The 19,408-nt window shown below is 41.7% G+C and overlaps 3 protein-coding genes across 3 annotated transcripts; all 3 read left to right on the top strand.

Annotated features, from left to right (window-relative positions):
• Nucleotides 1-9,906: 9,906 nt before the first annotated feature.
• Nucleotides 9,907-12,542, top strand: LOC141622941 (scarecrow-like protein 30). The gene has a single exon (XM_074438971.1). It carries the CDS (start codon nt 10,328-10,330, stop codon nt 12,305-12,307), a length of 1,980 nt encoding a protein of 659 aa, XP_074295072.1. The 5' UTR covers nt 9,907-10,327; the 3' UTR covers nt 12,308-12,542.
• A 315-nt stretch (nt 12,543-12,857) lies between these two features.
• On the top strand, nt 12,858-15,676 carry LOC141622940 (scarecrow-like protein 30). The gene has a single exon (XM_074438970.1). The coding sequence runs from the start codon at nt 13,402-13,404 to the stop codon at nt 15,466-15,468; it is 2,067 nt and encodes a 688-aa protein (XP_074295071.1). The 5' UTR covers nt 12,858-13,401; the 3' UTR covers nt 15,469-15,676.
• Nucleotides 15,677-15,946: 270 nt separating this feature from the next.
• On the top strand, nt 15,947-19,120 carry LOC141622938 (scarecrow-like protein 30). Its single transcript, XM_074438968.1, has one exon. The coding sequence runs from the start codon at nt 16,866-16,868 to the stop codon at nt 18,933-18,935; it is 2,070 nt and encodes a 689-aa protein (XP_074295069.1). The 5' UTR covers nt 15,947-16,865; the 3' UTR covers nt 18,936-19,120.
• The last annotated feature ends 288 nt before the right edge of the window (nt 19,121-19,408 follow it).

Raw genomic sequence — 19,408 nt, 5'->3', positions numbered from 1 at the left:
CGCTCCTCTACCAAGTCTTTCCTCAACAACCTCGTGTGAAGGAGCTGTAGAACTCGTGACATCTCCAGTGGCCACGTCTTCTTGCTCATTGTCATGCGTGGCTTGCATTTCACCCCCCATATCGACAGTGGTGGATTCTTGCTCCAAGTCAGTAGACTCGATATTGGCATCTTGCACTGTCGATATGTCTTCAACATAATGTTCCACATTGTCTCCATTATTTGCAGTAGCAGTACCCATGTCCATTGGTTCATAAAACGGAAATCATGCTCGAAAAATTGTACATCTCGCGACACAAACATACGTCTTTCCTTTAAATCATATACATTCCAACACTTCTTACTATGTGGGTACCCTAAAAACACACATCGCTTACCTCGCTCCCCAAATTTGTCTCGATATTTGTCTTTATTATGGGCATAGCAAAGACATCCTAGGACTTTAAGATTGTCAAATTCGGGTTTCTTCTGATATAATTATTCAAACAGGGTTTTCCCATGAAGTAAAGGTGTTGGGGTCCGATTAATTAAATAAGCCGCGGTCAAAACGCATTCTCCCCAAAAATGGACGGGTAAGTTTGCTTGAAATCGTAGGGCTCTCGCTTTTTCAAGTATGTGTCGATGCTTTCTTTCAGCTCTCCCATTTTGTTGTGGGGTATCAACATTACTAGTTCGAAAGATTATTCCATTGTCTTTATAATAATATTGCATAGGCCCAGAGCAAAAGTTCGGTTCCATTATCGCTTTGAATGATTTTTACACATTTACCGAATTGTGTCTTAACCATTTGACAAAACACTCTCATCAACTCTCCTGCTTCACTCTTTTTTTTTCATTAAATACACCCACACTCCCCCACTATGGTCATCAACGATAGTCAAAAAATAATGAGTGTGGGATAAACTAGTAACCCGATACTTCCCCCATATGTCACAATGAATTAAACCAAATAAATCATCACATCGCTTATTATTAAGTTTAAAGGGTGTACGAGTTTGCTTAGCCCTACAACAAGAATCACAAACTTGACTAGAATTCCAATTTAAATTGCAACCAACCAACTTAGAAAAAGGAGACGATACACTATTCGACGGGTGCCCAAGTCGTTTGTGTCATATTCGATCCTCTTTGGTCATCCATGTCTTGCCCACCAATTCGGTTCGATTTGGCTTGAAAAGGTAAACCCCATCGTGATGCTCACCCCGTCCAATCTCCATCTTCGTAAGCCGGTCCTGCATAACACAATGGTCGGGAAAAAACGTTATTACACAATCATTTTCACTAATTAATTGTTGTACTGAAATCAAGTCACACGTTAGTGACGGAACAAAAAGAACATCCTTTAAGACAAAGTTATCACGTAGCACAACTTCGCCATGTTCATTCGCCTTAACATGTCGTCCATTGGGCAATCCCACGAGTGACGGGTCCGCTGTCCAAATATTTGTGAGACAATCTCGCCTTCCCGTCATGTGATGAGATGCACCGCTATCAATTAACCATTCTCTAGTAATACTCGCATTCATACCTGTAAGTTTGTCATTACCATCGGGACTAGCTCCTAGGAGAGTTCGAATCTGTTCTATTTCCTCACTGGTAAATGGCAAATTTTGCGTGGATGAATTATTTTCCTTCGAACTCGACGAACTTCCTACCGCATTCGCCTGGTACTGTCCACGTCCTCATGTTCTTCCTCTTCCACGACCTCGTCCGGTTCCTCCTCGACGGCCACATCCTCTTTCTCTGCTTTTCACGACCTCGTATCCATGTTTGTCGTAACAATTTTCTTCTGTGTGATAGTATTTACCACAATGAGTGCATTGAGGTGGTCCTTCTTCCTCCTCTATTTCTTGTTTGGAAAAAGTTCCCCTGCCTCTCCCTGCACTATACGATCGTGTCGCCATGTGTCACGGTCCGGGCCTTTGAGCCGGACCGTGGTGCGCACCCTTGTCTAACACACGACAAGAATGCAAGCGAGAGCGTTAAGCTCTAGTGAAGGATCATTAGTTTATTTGTAATCGGTCTCGGCTCGGTGTGTGTCGGGAATCCTAGTCACGATTATCAAGTCCGGCACACGAAAGCAATAAAAGTAAGCAATACGATTATTGAAAGCAAGCAACAAGCAACAACAAACTTTTGGATGAGAAGCGGTTTTTGATTGACTAGCACCTCTCATAGAGGCAAATTTGATATTTTGGTCCTGGTAGCAGGAAACATTGAAATTACAAGTTTAGTTCAGAATAGCGATATACCTATTTATGGAAATAAAAGCTATTCTAAAACTATGCTAAACTAAGAAATTACTTACTACAAATGTACAAGGGAAATGAAATTACATAAGCATAAATAAAACTAAGGGTTCAAGTGTGCGGATCGTCACACTCTCCCCCACATAATCTGTTGCCGTCCTTGGCAACGCTTCAAAATCTTCATGGCTGGTTCAGTCGGCTGATGTCGCTGGAAGTTGATTGGAGCGGATGTTGGCGCGCTTGCTCTTGTTGCGGGTGGGATCTTCAGGATCTGGATGGTAAGGCTTTAGACAACTCACATGAAAGACAGGGTGACACTTCATCCAGGCAGGGCGGTCCAACTTGTATGCTACTTCCCCAATCTGTTTGATCACTTGGATGGGGCCTTCGTACTTCCGCACTAGACGCTTGTCTCGTCCTCGTAGGAATCTCATATGCTCTTTGTTCAGATTCACCATGACCATGTCGCCTACTTTAAACTCCCTTGGTCTCCGATTCTGATCCGCCCACTTCTTCATGCGGCGAGACGCTTTCTCCAAGTAAGCTCGAGCAATTTCGGCATTCACGTTCCATTCTTTCACATACTCGTGGGCTTTCTTTGTCCGGCCTCCATATGTATCTCGCAATCGTGGGAGGCAATAGCGGTTGTTGACCTGTAACAAGCTCAAACGGGCTCTTGTTGGATGAAGAGCTCGTCTGCACATTAAAACAGAACTGGGCAACATCAAGGAGTCTTACCCACTCCATTTGAGTTGCCCCAACAAAGTGTCTCAAATACTCTTCCAAAGATGCTATTGAATCGTTCGATCCGCCATCCGTTTGAGGATGGTAACTTGAGGACATCCGCAGCTTCGAACCCAGGAGATTGAACAATTCTCCCCAAAATAGTCCCGTGAAGCGAGAATCGCGGTCACTGACTATACTTTGAGGCAATCCCCAATATTTCACAACATGTCTGAAGAACATGGTGGCAGTTTCTTCAGCGCTACACGCCTTAGGAAGAGGAATGAAAGTGCGTATTTTGAGAATCGATCCACAATGACAAGGATCACACTTAACGCCCCTACCTTCGGCAACCCAGAGATAAAGTCCATAGAGATACTCTCCCATGGTCGTGTAGGTACGGCAACGGATTTAACACCCTCCCGCTTCTTTTCTCTCCCTTATCTTGCTGGCAAATGAGGCATGTCTTCGTGTACTCCATCACATCATCCTTCATCTGGGGCCAATAGTAACTTCTCTTCAATAAGCATAAGGTTCTCTGCCATCCCGGATGACCCGCCCACAAGGTATCATGGCACTCCTGTAGAAGCATCTTCCTCAATCCGGCCGCCTTTGGAACAAAGATGCGATGTCCTTTCGTGAATAAAAGCCCATCTTCCACCCAAAACTTGCGAGTCTTTCCTTCTAAGGCCAATCTGTTTGAGTCCTCGCCATTGGGTCTTGGTCGAGGTGTTCCTTTGCCTTAGCTCGAATATCTGTGACCACGGTGGTGGTGGACAAGTGAGCGATCATATGCAGTGTGGCCAAGTCGCATCTACGGCTTAGGGCATCAGCGACCCTATTTGCTGCTCCCGGTCGATAAGTGAACTCCACATCAAACTCGCCAACAATTCTTGCCATCTTGCCCGTCTACCGTTGAGCTTGGGTTGCGTTAGGAAGTGGGATGCCGCGGTGTTATCCGTCTTGACAATAAACTTCGATCCCAAGAGGTAGTGTCTCCATCCCCGCAGTGCAATGAACAATATCAAGGAGTTCCTTCTCTTGGGCAAAGATACCGAGTCTCGGCCCCATTCAGTTTTCTACTCTCAAAGGCCATTGGGTGACCCTCTTGGAGGAGTACTCCCCCAAGGGCATAATCAGACGCATCCATCTCTACTTCAAATGGCTTGGTGATGTCCGGCGGTGCCAATACGGGTTCCCTGAATCATCGCTTCTTTGAGCCTCTCAAAGGCTCTTTTTCTGTCGATAGACCACTCCCACTTGATATCCTTTTTCAACAAATCGATTAGGGGGGGCTATTTTAGAATACTTCCGGATGAATCTCCGATAGTAGTTTGCTAGCCCCAAGAAAGAGCGAAGCTCGAACACGTTTCTCGGGGTGCCCCAATCCTTGATGGCGGTAATCTTCTTCGGATCCATTCTAAGTCTCCCTTTTCCCACGATGTGGCCGAGAAAATTGACTTCGGGTTGGGCAAACTCGCACTTCTCCTTTTTGACAAATAAGTGATTGTTCCAGCGGTTTCGCGAACACAAGCTTTAAGTGTTCGGCGTGTTCAGCCAAAGAGCGACTATACACAACGATATCATCCAAGTACACCACCACGAATTTGTCCAAGTACTCATGGAATACATGGTTTATCGAGTGCAAAATGTGGCGGTGCGTTTGTCGGCCAAAGGCATGACCAACCATTCGAAAGACCCATACCTCGTCACGCAAGCATTTTTTGGCTCATCTCCTTCGACAATCCGAACTTGATGATAACCCGATCTCAGATCCAACTTGCTGAAGTACACAGCGCCCTGTAACTGATCGAACAAGTCCGCTACCAAAGGAATGGGATAGCGATTCCTCACGAACTTGTTTAAGGCCCGATAGTCGATACACAATCTCGGACTACCATCTTGTTTCTTCGAAAGAGCACGGGGCTCCATATTGGGCTTTAGAAGGTCGAATCGACCACCCGAGCGAATTAAATCATCTAGCTGCTTTCGAAGTTCAGCTAATTCCGGAGGTGCCATGCGGTATGGTCCTCGAGCAGGAGGTCTTGTCCCTGGAAGAAGCTCGATCTGGTGGTCTACCGAGCGTCGAGGTGGAAGACTCATAGGTAAAGAATCTGGCATCAAGTCCTTGTTGTCCTCCAACACCCGCATTATCGAGGGTTCCTTTGATTCAGCAGAAGTGTCCTCTTTCATGGACACGGTACACAAATAAGTTGGCTCGCCCTTTTGAAGTCCTCTATTCAATTGCATCGCCGAAAGAAGGGGTCCCTTCATCTTACGATCTCCTCCCACGGCCTTCACCAAGCAAAGGTTTGACCCGACCATCATAAGGGAACCGTTATGGGGTGCCAGGAAGGTCGGTGTTCGCTTTAGGAAATCCATTCCGAGGACAATCTTGAAGTCATCCATCGGGACGCTGGTGAAGTCGAGCTTCCCGCTCCATTCACCCATCTTGATCACTACATCTTTGGCCACGCCCTGAATCGGCTGAGCACTGGAGTTAACAGCTTTCATCCTTCCTCCTTCTCGGTTTATCTCCATCCCGAGCCGTTTCGCCTCATCCGGGGTAACAAAATTGTGGGAGGCCCCCGTGTCTATCATGGCACGAGTGCAAATTCCATTGATTTTTACTTCAACGTACATTAGCTCAGTGGACTTGGCTTCGGAAAGGTTGGCGCATTTTCCCATTGAACACATCATGTGCACCGCCCCCATCCGTGCCACTTCTCCTTGTTCATTGAACCCATCATCATCCCCCGGGTCGACTTCATGGTCCGTCCCTTCGCGGTTTGGCTCAACCGGCATCTTAGATAAATTCTTCTTGAGGGTGTTGAACTCCCCCTGGTGCGGACACTCAGACATTCGGTGTGGTCCTCTACATAAGAAGCAAGCAAACGGTTTCCTAGCGGTAGACGCTTCCGAAGTGCTCCCCTTTGAGGAAGTTGGGGTGGAATTAGCTTGCCCCCACTTCCTATAATCTCCTCCTGGACGGAATCGACTATTTCCCGTAGAAGGAGTTTTGGCTTGCGACGTGTTCCCTCCAAATCTGGGGCTACTTCCGCTCGCTGCTGGGAATACCTTTTTCTGTGCCGCTTCGCGCTCAGAATAATAGTCGACTAGCCTCTCGGCCGTGGTCATTGCAGCGGAGAGGGACTCGGGCCTTTGTCGCATGATCTCTCGTTGAGCCCACTCTTTCAAACCATCGACAAACTGGAACACGCGATCCTTCTCGGTCATATCAGATATCTCTAGCATACACGTCGAGTAAGCTTTCACGTACTCCCGAATAGAACCCGTATGCTTCAAGCTCTTGAGTTTTCTTCGAGCTAGGAAGTCGGTATTCTCCGGATAGAATTGTTCCTTGAAGAGTCGTTTGAAATCGTCCCATGACTCCAAAGACTATGCTCCCCGCCTCAATCTCGGCGTATTTGGAGCGCCACCATTGTTTGGCATCATCAATTAGATACATGCTTGCGGTAGTGACCTTCAGTGTTTCGTCGAGCGCACTAGCTCGAAAGAATTGCTCCATGTCGAAGAGGAAGTTGTCGACTTCTTTCGAGTCTCTCGCCCCACAATACTTGTGGGGTGTAGGCGGCTTCACTTTGGGAGTTCCCCCAAAACTCCCGTCTGCGGCCATTCTCATTAGTGTATTACACATGTTCTCGAGTTGTCCGACTCTCTCATGGAGATAGCCCATCTCCTCCGCGTACTCACGCGGAATCATTGCCTCTATGGCGTTAAAGTGAGCCTCATGCCCCTTTATCGTCTCATTCACGACTTCTAGGCGAGCCTCATGCCCCTTTACCGTCTCGTCTACGGCTTGGTGAGTTCCCCCGAGGCTCACCACGAGTCCTTCCAGATAAGGAAGTTTTTCCTCAAGTAGTTTCTCTAAGGCCGTCACCCGGGCCCTAGTTTCTCCTTTGTTCCCACTCGGTTCCGTGTTCTTTCCCGTCATCGTAGCGCGGCTCGTCGTGAAGACCGAGCTCTGATACCAAATGTCACGGTCCGGGCCTTTGAGCCGGACCGTGGCGCGCACCCTTGTCTAACACACGACAAGAATGCAAGCGAGAGCGTTAAGCTCTAGTGAAGGATCATTAGTTTATTTGTAATCGGTCTCGGGTCGGTGTGTGTCGGGAATCCTAGTCACGATTATCAAATCCGGCACACGAAAGCAATAAAAGTAAGCAATACGATTATTGAAAGCAAGCAACAAGCAACAACAAGCTTTTGGATGAGAAGCGGTTTTTGATTGACTAGCACCTCTCATAGAGGCAAATTTGATAGTTTGGTCCTGGTAGCAGGAAACATTGAAATTACAAGTTTAGTTCAGAATAGCGATATACCTATTTATGGAAATAAAAGCTATTCTAAAACTATGCTAAACTAAGAAATTACTTACTACAAATGTACAAGGAAAATGAAATTACATAAGCATAAATAAAACTAAGGGTTCAAGTGTGCGTATCGTCACACCATGGCTGCCTCGTTCTTTTCTTCCTTATTCTTCGTTATGTTGAAATGTCGCTTTTCCCTCAAGATTAGGGCATACGCACGAGTTAGGGAGGTAATCGGTTCTTCCATCAAAAGATTTGTACAGACATGACCGTACAAAGTTGTATCCAATCCCATCAAGAATTGATGGACCTTCTCTTGTTCTCGCTCCTTAGCTATCGAAGCTGTCGCGCCACAAGTACAATTGTGAACTTTGCTGTAATTTGCAAGTTCGTCCCAAATAGTTTTTAGTCGAGTATAATACTCCACCACAGTTTCTCGTCCTTGTTTACATTCATTAAGTTCTCCTTTTAATTGATGAACTCTTGGTTATTTCCGGCTGAATACCGATCCTTTAATTCCTCCCAGACTTCTGCAACCGCCATATTGAAATCGATACTCGGATGTAGTTTAGTATCAATCACGTTTCGCAGCCATGCTTTCACCATGGCTTTACATTGTCGCTAAGCCACTACTTCAAGACTCTCGTCTCCATCGACATCTGACGGCTTTTTAACCTTTCCTTCAACGAAAGACAATTTATTATTCGCATCGAGACCATTCCTAACAGCATCTGCCCACAATTCATAATTATCACCATTAAAGATGATTTGTGTCAGTGTCAAATTCGGATTGTCTGATGGGTGAAGGTAAAGGGGCGAATTTATGGGAATGGTTTTGAGTTTTGTGTCTTTGCCCTTGTCGCCTCGCAGGGTTTTGTTTTTGTTAGATTTTTTTTTTTTTTTTTTTTTTTTGTGTTTAACTGGTTCACGATACCATGTAAAACGGAAGAATGGTGAAGATGATACTTCTCGTATTGATTAATCACGATGCAAAGCATATACATATATATATCCTTCGTTATTCGACTAAGGTAACTAAATAATACGATACTAGTTTAGATCCCGCGCAATAAATGCACAGTATTTGTAGAGTTTTTATTTTTAGAAAAAAAAAATTAATTATAAAACTAATAAAAAATTTGAGTAATGTCATGAATTGTATATATATTTATAAACAAAATTAATGAAATTGTTAATAATTTTTTTATTAAGCATATTATTTAGTTACGATTTAGCATACAAAGAATGAACTTTTTACCATAAAAATCTTAGGGACAAATTTTAAAAATAAATTACATCCAAATAAGAAAGTAAATAAAAGATATAATCAAAATAGGAAATGTAGTTTAGGCGGGAAAATTTGTAGTTTTGCCTATTCTTTTAGTAAATAGGGGATGCTAAAACTAATACTATTTTCCTAAATACAATATACACTATTTGCACCTCAAGGTTACAATATACACAAACTCGAATAATATCTTTCGATATTATTCTTATAGAATGAAACAACTCCATACATAGTACTCCCTCCGTCCCGGTCAATTGTTGTTATTTGTTTTTGGCACAAAGACCAAGGAAAGAGAATAAGGTCAATACAAATGACGGGTACTGATTTTCGCAGTACACATTTTACTCAATACAGTACACTGTTGACAATTTTACCCCTCATTTCCCCTTTCATTTTCCCTCTCTAACCTCTCTCTCTAATATTTTCACGTCCCATTTATTCAGCTTCTTTTTTCATCTCCTCAACACTAGTGAACTCTTTTCCCGTAATAAAATGATGCCCACTGTCTACACGTCGTTCGGAAAATTTTCCAAACCAATATCATCCGGATTAGTCGGCCCAATGTGGTTCGGATTACCAGATGGTTTAGACCAAAAAAAAAAATTATTTTGAGAAACTCACATTATAATTTTTATGTACTGCATTGAACACGTACGTACAATATTGAATTTAAAATGGAAAAAAAAAAAGCAATATGGTGTAGATTGTGTACTACTGTGAGAAAAAAAGAGGAGAAAAATAAACAAAACAATATAGTCAGAAATTAAGAACACGAGCCAACTACGTTAATCAGTTTCAACAATCCAACGGCAAGAGATCAAAATTAGAAGTAAATTGATAAGAAATACTAACAGCATATCAGTAATTGTAATGGTAGCAAATTGAGTAAACGCTTAACTTTAGCAAATTGATATGATTGATAAATCAGGACCCTTATAGTACACCCTAATTTAAAAAGAAATTAAATCATAAAAATATTCAAATTAAAGTAATATAGGATAAACGAATCAATTACCAGTTCGTCACTTGAATAATCGTTCATAATTGAAGAATTTTAATTTGGTTGAAGATGGTTAATGTTTCAATATTAGAGAGAAGGGAGAGAGAATTAGGTTTAATTTTTTTTAGTGAAGGGCAAACAAATGGAAAGTTTGGTGCAAAAAGTACTGTATTGAGTAAAAAATGTACTGCAAAAATAAATACAAATGACAAGTGGAATAATTTTGAATGAGAATAATCAAATTATTAATCAAGTTTATTCTTAAAATATAAAAGACAACAAATGATTGACACACCCAAATTAGAAAAGACAACAAATGACCGAAAGAGAGAGTACTCGTTTACCGACTGTTTTATAAATTTCCTTGAAGCTCATAGAATCTTGACTATCAACCCCTTGTGTAATCCCAGAAAATAAAAAATCCAATTGTTTTTTTTCAAAGTTTTGTTAGTCACAAGTAATTGTATTTGTTACTGGGTTTTTGTTGGTGTAGCTCATTTCTTCTTTACTTGTCATTGTGATTGAAAATTCTTCATGCACACCACCTGTTTGATCTATTGCCTGAGAGAAACTTGTCCTAATTTTTGGTTTTTCAAAGTTTTATAAGTCAAGTAATTGTATTTTGTTAGTGGGATTTTGTTGGGTTTGCTCATTTCTTTTCTAGCTGTTAGTTTGATTGAAACTTTTTTTACGCGCGCTACCGGTTTGATTTATTACCTGATAAAATAACCGGGATGTATCCGGTAGCTGTTAACCCTGAGTTGAGAGACAACCCTGATATTCTTTCAAACTTTTCAGATCAACAAAACTATGTTAGTGAGATTGAAAACGGTGAGGTTTTCGAAACCGCTGATTTGTTTGATGACAAACCCAATTTTGTTTGCTTAAATGAAAGTTGGAATATTAGTGCAGATTCTGTAGAAATCCCAGATTTTTCTGATTATTGCATCAAGTTCTTGGGTGATATTCTGTTGGAAGAGGAGTTGGATGAGACTCCTGCAACTGTGCAGGAATACAGGGCTTTGCAGGCTACTGAGAAATCTCTGTATGATGTTCTTGGAGAGCCGTATGCACCGGATGATCATGATCTAGTGTCATCTTTGCATCGGAATGGCGAGCATGAAATTGATGGGTTTCATTATAATGGCCACACCAACTCCGAGTCAAAAGCGACACCAAACGAAATGCCATTAGAGCCTTTTCTGAGTTTGGATGACCTTGCTAATTCATTTTTGCAAATGAGCAATAGTGAGAATTCTAGTGAGAATTCAAAGAATAGGGTAGTGAATTCCCCTGTTAGCACGCTTATATCGGAAATCATTCCGGAGAAAGATAAGAAATTAGTGGCCCCTCCAAGAAGAAAGAAAAACCGTCAAAGGGATGAAGTCGGTTATGAAGATGGTAGGGGAAACAAGCTGCAAGCATCTTCAAATGAAGATTATGTTGAGATGGAGGAATTTGATGATATATTGTTATCTACGAAAAACACGGCTGATGCTTCGACTCTTAGTGAGAAGTTGCCGAAGAAAGGATCTAAAGGTCGAACCACACGAGGCAAGAAGTCGAGTCATTCAGTCGAAGAAGTTGATCTTGGGGCTCTACTCAATCAGTGTGCTGAAGCTGTTTCAAGCTTTGATCTTAGGAGTGCAAATGAGAGGCTTAAGCAAATAAGGCAGCATTCCTCTCAGTATGGAGATAGCATTGAGAGGGTTGCCCATTACTTTGCTAATGCTCTGGAGGCTCGTATAGCCGGGACTGGCTCAACGTTTTCAACTGACATCATTGATACACGAATTTCGTCATTTGAATTTCTAAAGGCATATAGGGTCTTTGTTACAGCAATTCCTTACCAAAGGATGACATTTTTTCTTGCCAATAGGACAATCTTGAAGTGGGTTGAGACTGCAAAGAAAATCCACATAATTGATTTTGGCATACTATTGGGCCTGCAATGGCCCTGTCTGATCCAGGCCCTTTCAAAGCGAAGTGGTGGCCCACCGGAGCTCCGTATCACTGGGATCGATATTCCCCAGCAAGGGTTTCGACCAGCCCAGAAGGTTGAGGCAACAGGACGCCGTTTATCCGGGTATTGTGAGAGATTTAATGTTCCCTTTAAATTTCAGGCCATTGCGCAGAATTGGAGTAGCATTAAGCCTGAGGATCTTAAAAGTGAGAGCGATGAAACAGTGATAGTCAATAGTATTTGTCGGTCTGCAACCCTACTTGATGAGACAGTTGAGGCCAATAGCTCAAAAGACGCGTTCTTGAGTTTGGTTAAGCAGTTAAACCCCAAGCTTTTCATTCATGGGATTCTCAGTGGGAGCTTCAATGCTCCATTTTTCCTAACCCGGTTTAAAGAGGCACTGTTCCATTTTGCGGCCCTTTTTGATGTATTTGAAGCTACTATGCCTCGGGAAGAACATGCCAGGCAGTTGATTGAGAGTGAGATCGCTGGGAAAGAGCTTATGAATGTTGTAGCGTGTGAGGGTGCTGAGAGAATTCAAAGGCCTGAATCGTATAAGCTGTGGCAGGTGCGGTCATCTAGGGCTGGGTTGAATCAGCTCCCGTTAGACCGCGAGCTCTTCAAGGGCGCAAAGGCTAGGGTTAAGGCCAATTACCTTGAGGACTTTGTGGTGGATGAGGATAAGAACTGGATGCTGCAGGGTTGGAAAGGGAGGATCTTTGGTGCCGTCTCCTTTTGGCAACCTAGCTAATTTTTATCGTGTTTGTTTTGTTTACTTTGATGTAAATTGTAGGAATGCTTTGAGCAACTTCCATAAGTTTTCTGGATCAAAATCTAATAGTAGTTTCTTGCTCTAGGTTTGATGTATTTCGAGTATAAGTGTATAACCCGGGTTATTATGCATGCATACTCAGGTCTTGTGTAACTTTTGTATATTTCGGTTTGGTTTTGTTCCTTCTATTTTAGTTCAGCAACTTTTGTATATTGTTTTGACAGTCTCGACTTCCTATTGACCCAAAAGTATGAAATTTCTTATAAAATCGTCAAGTTCAAGTGTTCGACATGTTTACATCTTATAGTTTGAGATAAAGGCAATCATGGACTATAAAGATGGTAAGTGAAATGACCCTGATATAGTTGTCAAAAATCATCTTCAAGCACTTGAACATCTTAATATATCAGACATATCTGTGTTACGTTGACACGGCATCGTGTTAGAGTGTTAGATATGGCTATTAATACAACATTTCAACACTTAATTGCGAGTCAGCGGGTTTTGGATGAGTAAGTAGACTGGGTCTGTGTATTTTTTTAGAATGTCTTGTGCGTACCCGCTTATTTCGCAGGTGGTATGAACCGGATTTAATGGACGGGACTTCTCATGAACAGTTCTATATTTATCCTTCTTAATATTATGACAAATAAATACACCCTTCTAAAATAAGAACTTGTGCTAATGTTAAGGTAGATACCTCCGTCTTTCGTATCTTATCGGAGACAAACGGTTGACGAACGTGATGACCTTAAGCTGAACGAAGAATTGGAGTTTTCTATTTTGGTTCAAACTTTCAGGTGTAAATGTTAATTGACACAGTTGACAGTATATCAAACACTCAAATCCCACGTTCATTGTACCTCATTATCTCTGTTTTCTCACTAAAACAATAATCTTCCACACATAACCCGGATAATTAAAACTCTTAATTTTTTGTTTTTCTATGTTTTATTAGTCAATTAACTGTCTTTTATTACTAGGTTTTTGTTGGTTTTGTTTAATTCTTTTTTCTTTCTTTTTTTTTGTTATGCACACCAACTGTTTGATCTATTGTCTGAGAGAAATTAAGGATGTATAAAGCAGTTTTTGATAATGAATTAATGAACAATGAGCTGAGATACAACCCTGAATTTATGTTGAATTTCTCAGATCACCAGAACATTGTTAGTGAGGTTGAAAATGGTGGGGTTTTCGAAACCCCGGCTTTGTTTGATGAGAAACCCGATTTTGTTGACTTGAATGAGAGTTGGAATACTAATGCAGATTCAGTAAAAATCCCTGATTTTTCTGATGCTTGTATTAAGTTTTTGGGTGATATTCTGTTGGAAGAGGGGTTGGATGAGACTCCTACAACTGAGCAGGAATATAGGGCATTGCAGGCTACTGAGAAATCGCTGTATGACGCGCTTGGAGAGCAATATATACCAGATGATCGTGAGCTAATGTTGTCTTTGAATCGGAATGTTCCGCGTGAAATTGATGGATTTGATGGGAGTTTTGGTGCTAGTCTTGGTGTTAAGTTTCAGCATAATGGTCAGATCAACTTTGAGTCGAAAACGTTGCCAAATGAAATGCCAGTAGAGAAATTTCTTGGCTTGGATGAGCTTGCTAATTCCTTTCTGCAGTTGAATTCTCAGTCATCTGGGTCTAGCAATAGTGAGTATTCAAAGGATAGGGTAGCGACTTCTCCTGATAGCACACTTACATCAAACATTATCCCGGAAAAAGAGAAGAAAACGGTGGACCTGCCAAGAAGAAAGAAAGACCGTCAGAGGGATGAAGTTGGTTATGACGATGGTAGGGGTAATAAGGTTCAAGCATCTACAAATGAAGATTATGTTGAGATGGAGGAATATGATGATGTACTGTTATGTAGGGAACACAACTTTGATGATTCGACACCTAAGAGTGGCTTGTCATGTAATGAAGTGAGCGAGAAGTTGTCCGAGAAAGGGGATAAAGGTAGAAGCACGCCAGGCAAGAAGTCGAATAATTTGGTCAAAGAGGTTGATCTTAGGGGTCTACTCAATCAGTGTGCTCAAGCTGTTTCAGACTTTGATCTTAAGCGTGCAAATGAGAGGCTTAAGGAGATAAGGGAGCATTCTTCTCCGTGTGGAGATAGCAACGAGAGGGCTGCCCATTACTTTGCTAATGCTCTTGAGGCTCGCATAGCCGGGACTGGTTCAACAGTTGCTGCTAACATCGTTGATGCACGAATCTCGTCATCGGATTTTCTAAAGGCTTATAGGTCATATATTAAAGCAATTCCTTACCAAAGGATGGCATTTTTTCTTGCCAACAGAACAATCATGAAGTTTGCTAAGACTGCAAAGAAAGTCCACATAATTGATTTTGGTATACTAATAGGCCTGCAATGGCCCTGCCTGATCCAGGCCCTTTCAGAGCGTCCGGGCGGCCCACCGGAGCTCCGTATCACCGGGATTGAATTCCCTCAGCACAGGTTTCGACCAGCAGAGAGGGTTGAGGCTACAGGACGTCGCTTGACCGGGTATTGTGAGAGATTTAATGTGCCCTTTAAATATCAACCTATTGCTCAAAATTGGAATACCATTAAACCCGAGGATCTGAAAACAGAGAGTGATGAACTAGTGATAGTCAACTGTATGTGTCGGTCAGGAACTCTACACGATGAGACAGTTGAGGCTGATAGCTCAAAAGACGCGTTCTTGAGGCTAGTTAAACAATTAAACCCTAATCTTTTCATTCATGAGGTTGTCAATGGCACCTTCAATGCACCATTTTTCGTAACGCGGTTTAAAGAGACACTGTTCCATTACTCGGCTCTTTTCCAAGTTTTTGAAGCGACTATGCCTTTAGAAGAACATGCCAGGCAGTTGATTGAGAGTGAGATCATTGGGAAGGAGCTATTGAATATCGTAGCATGTGAGGGTGTTGAGAGGGTTCAAAGGCCAGAATCGTACAAGCAGTGGCAGGTGCGGTCAGCAAGGGCCGGGTTAAAGCAGCTCCCGCTTGACCAGGAGCTCTTCAAGGCAGCAAGGGCTATTGCGAAGTTTAATTACCTTAAGGACTTTGTGGTGGACGATGAGAAGAACTGGATGCTGCAGGGTTGGAAAGGGAGGATCATGTGTGCTCTCTCCTTTTGGCAACCTAGCTAATTATTTTATCAGTTTTCTGAATCAAAATCTCATAGTTTTTGCTTAAGAATTTGTTACTTCAGTTTTTGCTTAATGAGATATACCCCTAATTCCCACCATTACTTCAGGTTAGTACTCCATTACTTATATGTACACTTTCATTTTAAGTATGTAAATGTTGTACTTTTCTTCCCACATGCATGCTGGTTTTTCACTTTTTTGTTTTTTTTTGAGAAATACTATCTACCTTCTCCTTCCAAACTTCTCTTCTACCTTCTTCTCTCACAACCGATTAAAATACCGTTTATTTTGCTTCTTTTACTTGTCTTGTTACCCCACCCGATATATATTAAATTAATTGGTTGTGAGAGGGCGAAGGGAGAAGGTTGGAGAGAAGGTCGGAAAGAGAAGGTTGGTAGCACCCCTCTTGTTTTTTTATACGTCTTTCTTTTCCTTACTACTTTAATTCCACTACTTTAATAATGCTAAAGATTGATTAGTGCTCCATTACTTATTAATTTTTACTCGCTCTATTCATCTCATTTCCGATCTTATCAGTTACTCCCGCCTGCGCCCGCAGCCTTGGTGAATGCTTTACTTTTTTCTTATTTAGGGGTTTCATCATTTGTGTACGTTTTCATTTAAAGTATGTAAATGTTACGTTTTCTTCCCACGTGCATGTTGGTTATTCTTCTCTTGTTTTTTTTTTTGTCTTCCTTTTTCTTGGTTTTTGTGGCAAAAACAAGCGTAAAAAAATAATCGAGACAGAAGAATATCAGTTTGATTTGATCCATATGGCTAACTTATACCTTTGCTTAAACAGTAATTGTCGTGTCAAACCGTTTTTAAGAATCTCAACTTTAATAATGCTAGATTGATTAGTACACCACTACTTCATTAGTTAATAATTAATCACTGACAAATATTTGATTAAAGATTTGGCATTTTCTTTTTTGTTTCAGACTTTCAGGTGTGCATCATCACATTGTTAGCTTCCTTGAAACTTCCGTCAAATCTTGACTTTCACCCTTGTGTAATTTTCTTATAAGGGTATCACATTTTCTCTGTTTTCTCAGTGAAACAACCTTCCACACACAACCCAGAAAATTAAAAGTCCAATTTTTTGATTTTTCACACTTTTATTAGTCAATTTACTGCCTTTTATTACTGGGTTTTTCTTGGTTTTGTTCATTTCTTTCCTATTTGTGTTTTTTGTTGTGCACACCACCTGTTTGATCTATTGCCTGAGAGAAACTAGTTCTAATTTTTGGGTTTTTCAAAGTATTTTTTAGTCAAGTATTGTGTTTCGTTACTGGGTTTTTGTTGGGTTAGCTCATTTGTTTCGTAGCTTGTTAGTTTGATTGAAACTTTTCTACGAGCATTACCGGTTTAATCTATTGTCTGAGAAGAAAATAGGGATGTATCCGGGAGTTGTTAATCCGGAATTAATGAATCATGAGTTGAAATACAACCCTGATTTTCTGTCAAACTTTCCAGATCACCAAAACTTTGTTAGTGGGATTGAAAATGGTGAGTTTTTTCAATCCCCTGATTTGTTTGATCAGAAACCCGATTTTGTTGATTTGAGTGAGAGCTGGAATACTAGTGCAGATTCAGTAGAAATTCCTGATTTCTCTGATGCTTGCATCAAGTTTTTGGGTGATATTTTGTTGGAAGAGGGGTTGGATGAGACTCCTGCAACTGTACAGGAGTACAGGGCTTTGCAGGCTACTGAGAAATCTCTGTATAGTGTTCTTGGAGAGCGGTATACACCGGATGATCATGATCTAGTGTCATCTTCGCAGAATGTTGAGCACGGTATTGATGGGTTTGATGGGAGTTTTGGTGATGTTCATGGTGTCTTTCAATATAATGGTCACACCAAGTACGAGTCGAACATGATTCCAAATGAAATCCCATCAGAGCCATTTCTAAGTTTGGATGACCTTTCTAATTCCTTTTTGCAATTGAATTCTCCATCATCTGGGTCTAGCAATAGTGAGGATTCTATCCATTCAAAGGATAGGGTAGCGACTTCCCCTGTTAGCACACTTACATCAGAAATTACCACGGAGAAAGAGAAGAAACCGGTGGCCCGTCCAAGAAGAAAGAAAAACCGTCAAAGGGATGAAGTTGGTAATGAGGATGGTAGGGGAAACAAGCAGCAAGCATCTTCAAATGAAGATTATGTTGAGATGGAGGAATTTGATGATGTACTTTTATGTAGGGAAGACAAGGTTGATGCTTCCTCCCCTAACAGTGGCTTATCATGTAATGAAGTGAGCGAGAAGTTGCCGAAGAAAGGGTCTAAAGGTCGAACCACACGAGGAAAGAAGTTGAGTGATGTGGTCGAAGAGGTGGATCTTAGGACTCTACTCAATCAGTGTGCTCAAGCTGTTTCAAGCTTTGATCTTAGAAGTGCAAATGAAAGGCTTAAGCAAATAAGGCAGCATTCCTCTCCATATGGAGATAGCATTGAGAGGGCTGCTCATTATTTTGCTAATGCTCTCGAGGCTCGCATAGCCGGGACTGGCTCGACGTTTTCAACTAACATCATTGATGCACGAATCTCGTCATCAGAATTTCTAAAGGCTTATAGGGTCTATGTTATGTCAATTCCGTACCAAAGGATGACGTATTTTCTTGCCAACAGTACAATCTTGAGGATGGCTGAGACTGCAAAGAAAATCCACATAATTGATTTTGGCATACTATTAGGCCTGCAGTGGCCCTGTCTGATTCAGGCCCTTTCAAAACGACCTGGTGGCCCACCAGAGCTCCGTATCACTGGGATCGATTTTCCCCAGCAAGGGTTTCGACCAGCAGAGAAGGTCGAGGCAACAGGACGCCGACTGTCGGGGTATTGTGAGAGATTTAAGGTTCCGTTTAAATTTCAAGCCATTGCGCAGAATTGGAGTAGCATTAAGCGCGAGGATATTAAAACTGAGAGTGATGAATTTGTGATAGTCAACAGTATTTGTCGGTCTGGAACCCTACTTGATGAGACAGTTGAGGCCGATAGCTCAAAAGACGCGTTCTTGAGGTTAATTAAGCAATTAAACCCCAAGCTTTTCATTCATGGAATTCTCAATGGTACCTTCAATGCTCCATTTTTTCTAACCCGGTTTAAAGAGGCACTGTTCCATTTCGCGGCTCTTTTTGATGTTTATGAAGCGACTATACCTCGGGATGAACATGCCAGGCAGTTGATTGAGAGTGAGATCACTGGAAAAGAGCTTGTGAATGTTGTAGCGTGTGAGGGTGCTGAGAGGATTCAAAGGCCTGAAACTTACAAGCAGTGGCAGGTGCGGACATCTAGGGCTGGGTTAAAGCAGCTCCCGTTAGACCGAGAGTTCTTCAAGGGCGCAAAGGCGAGGGCTAAAGCTAATTACCATGACGACTTTGTCGTCGATGAGGATAAGAATTGGATGCTGCAAGGTTGGAAAGGGAGGATCTTTTGTGCTGTCTCCTTCTGGCAATCTAGCTAATTTTTATCCTTTCTTTGTTTACTTTCTGATGTAAAATGTAGGAATGTTTTGAGCACCTTTCATCAGTTTTATGGATCAAAATCTATAAGTTTCTTGCTCTAGATTTTATTTATTTAGTGTGTAACCAGGTATTTAACTCTACTGATGCAAGATATATAAAATTATGTTTGGTTTTGTTCCTTGTATTCTAGTTCTCCGACAATTCATATTATTTCCGTACTTGTGTCGACACTCGACTTCCTATCGACCCAAGAATATGAAAATTTTCCTCGAAGATCGTCAAGTTTGACACATGCTCCACACTTGTGCTTTATACTTTTTATCGAGTATGAGCAACATAACTCGGGACTCAGGAGCAAGGACTACCAAGGTGTTGAAGCGCTTGAAGATGACTTTCGACAAATATGTCAGGTCAGGGTCATTTCACTTGCCACCTTAATTATCCATGATTGCCTTAATATTTATTGAACTGT

This window comes from Silene latifolia, chromosome X (genome assembly GCF_048544455.1).
Source record: "Silene latifolia isolate original U9 population chromosome X, ASM4854445v1, whole genome shotgun sequence".
NCBI classification, from domain to species: Eukaryota; Viridiplantae; Streptophyta; class Magnoliopsida; order Caryophyllales; family Caryophyllaceae; genus Silene; species Silene latifolia.
Note: the sequence above shows the minus strand (reverse complement) of the source record. Positions and strands in the feature narration are given on the sequence as shown.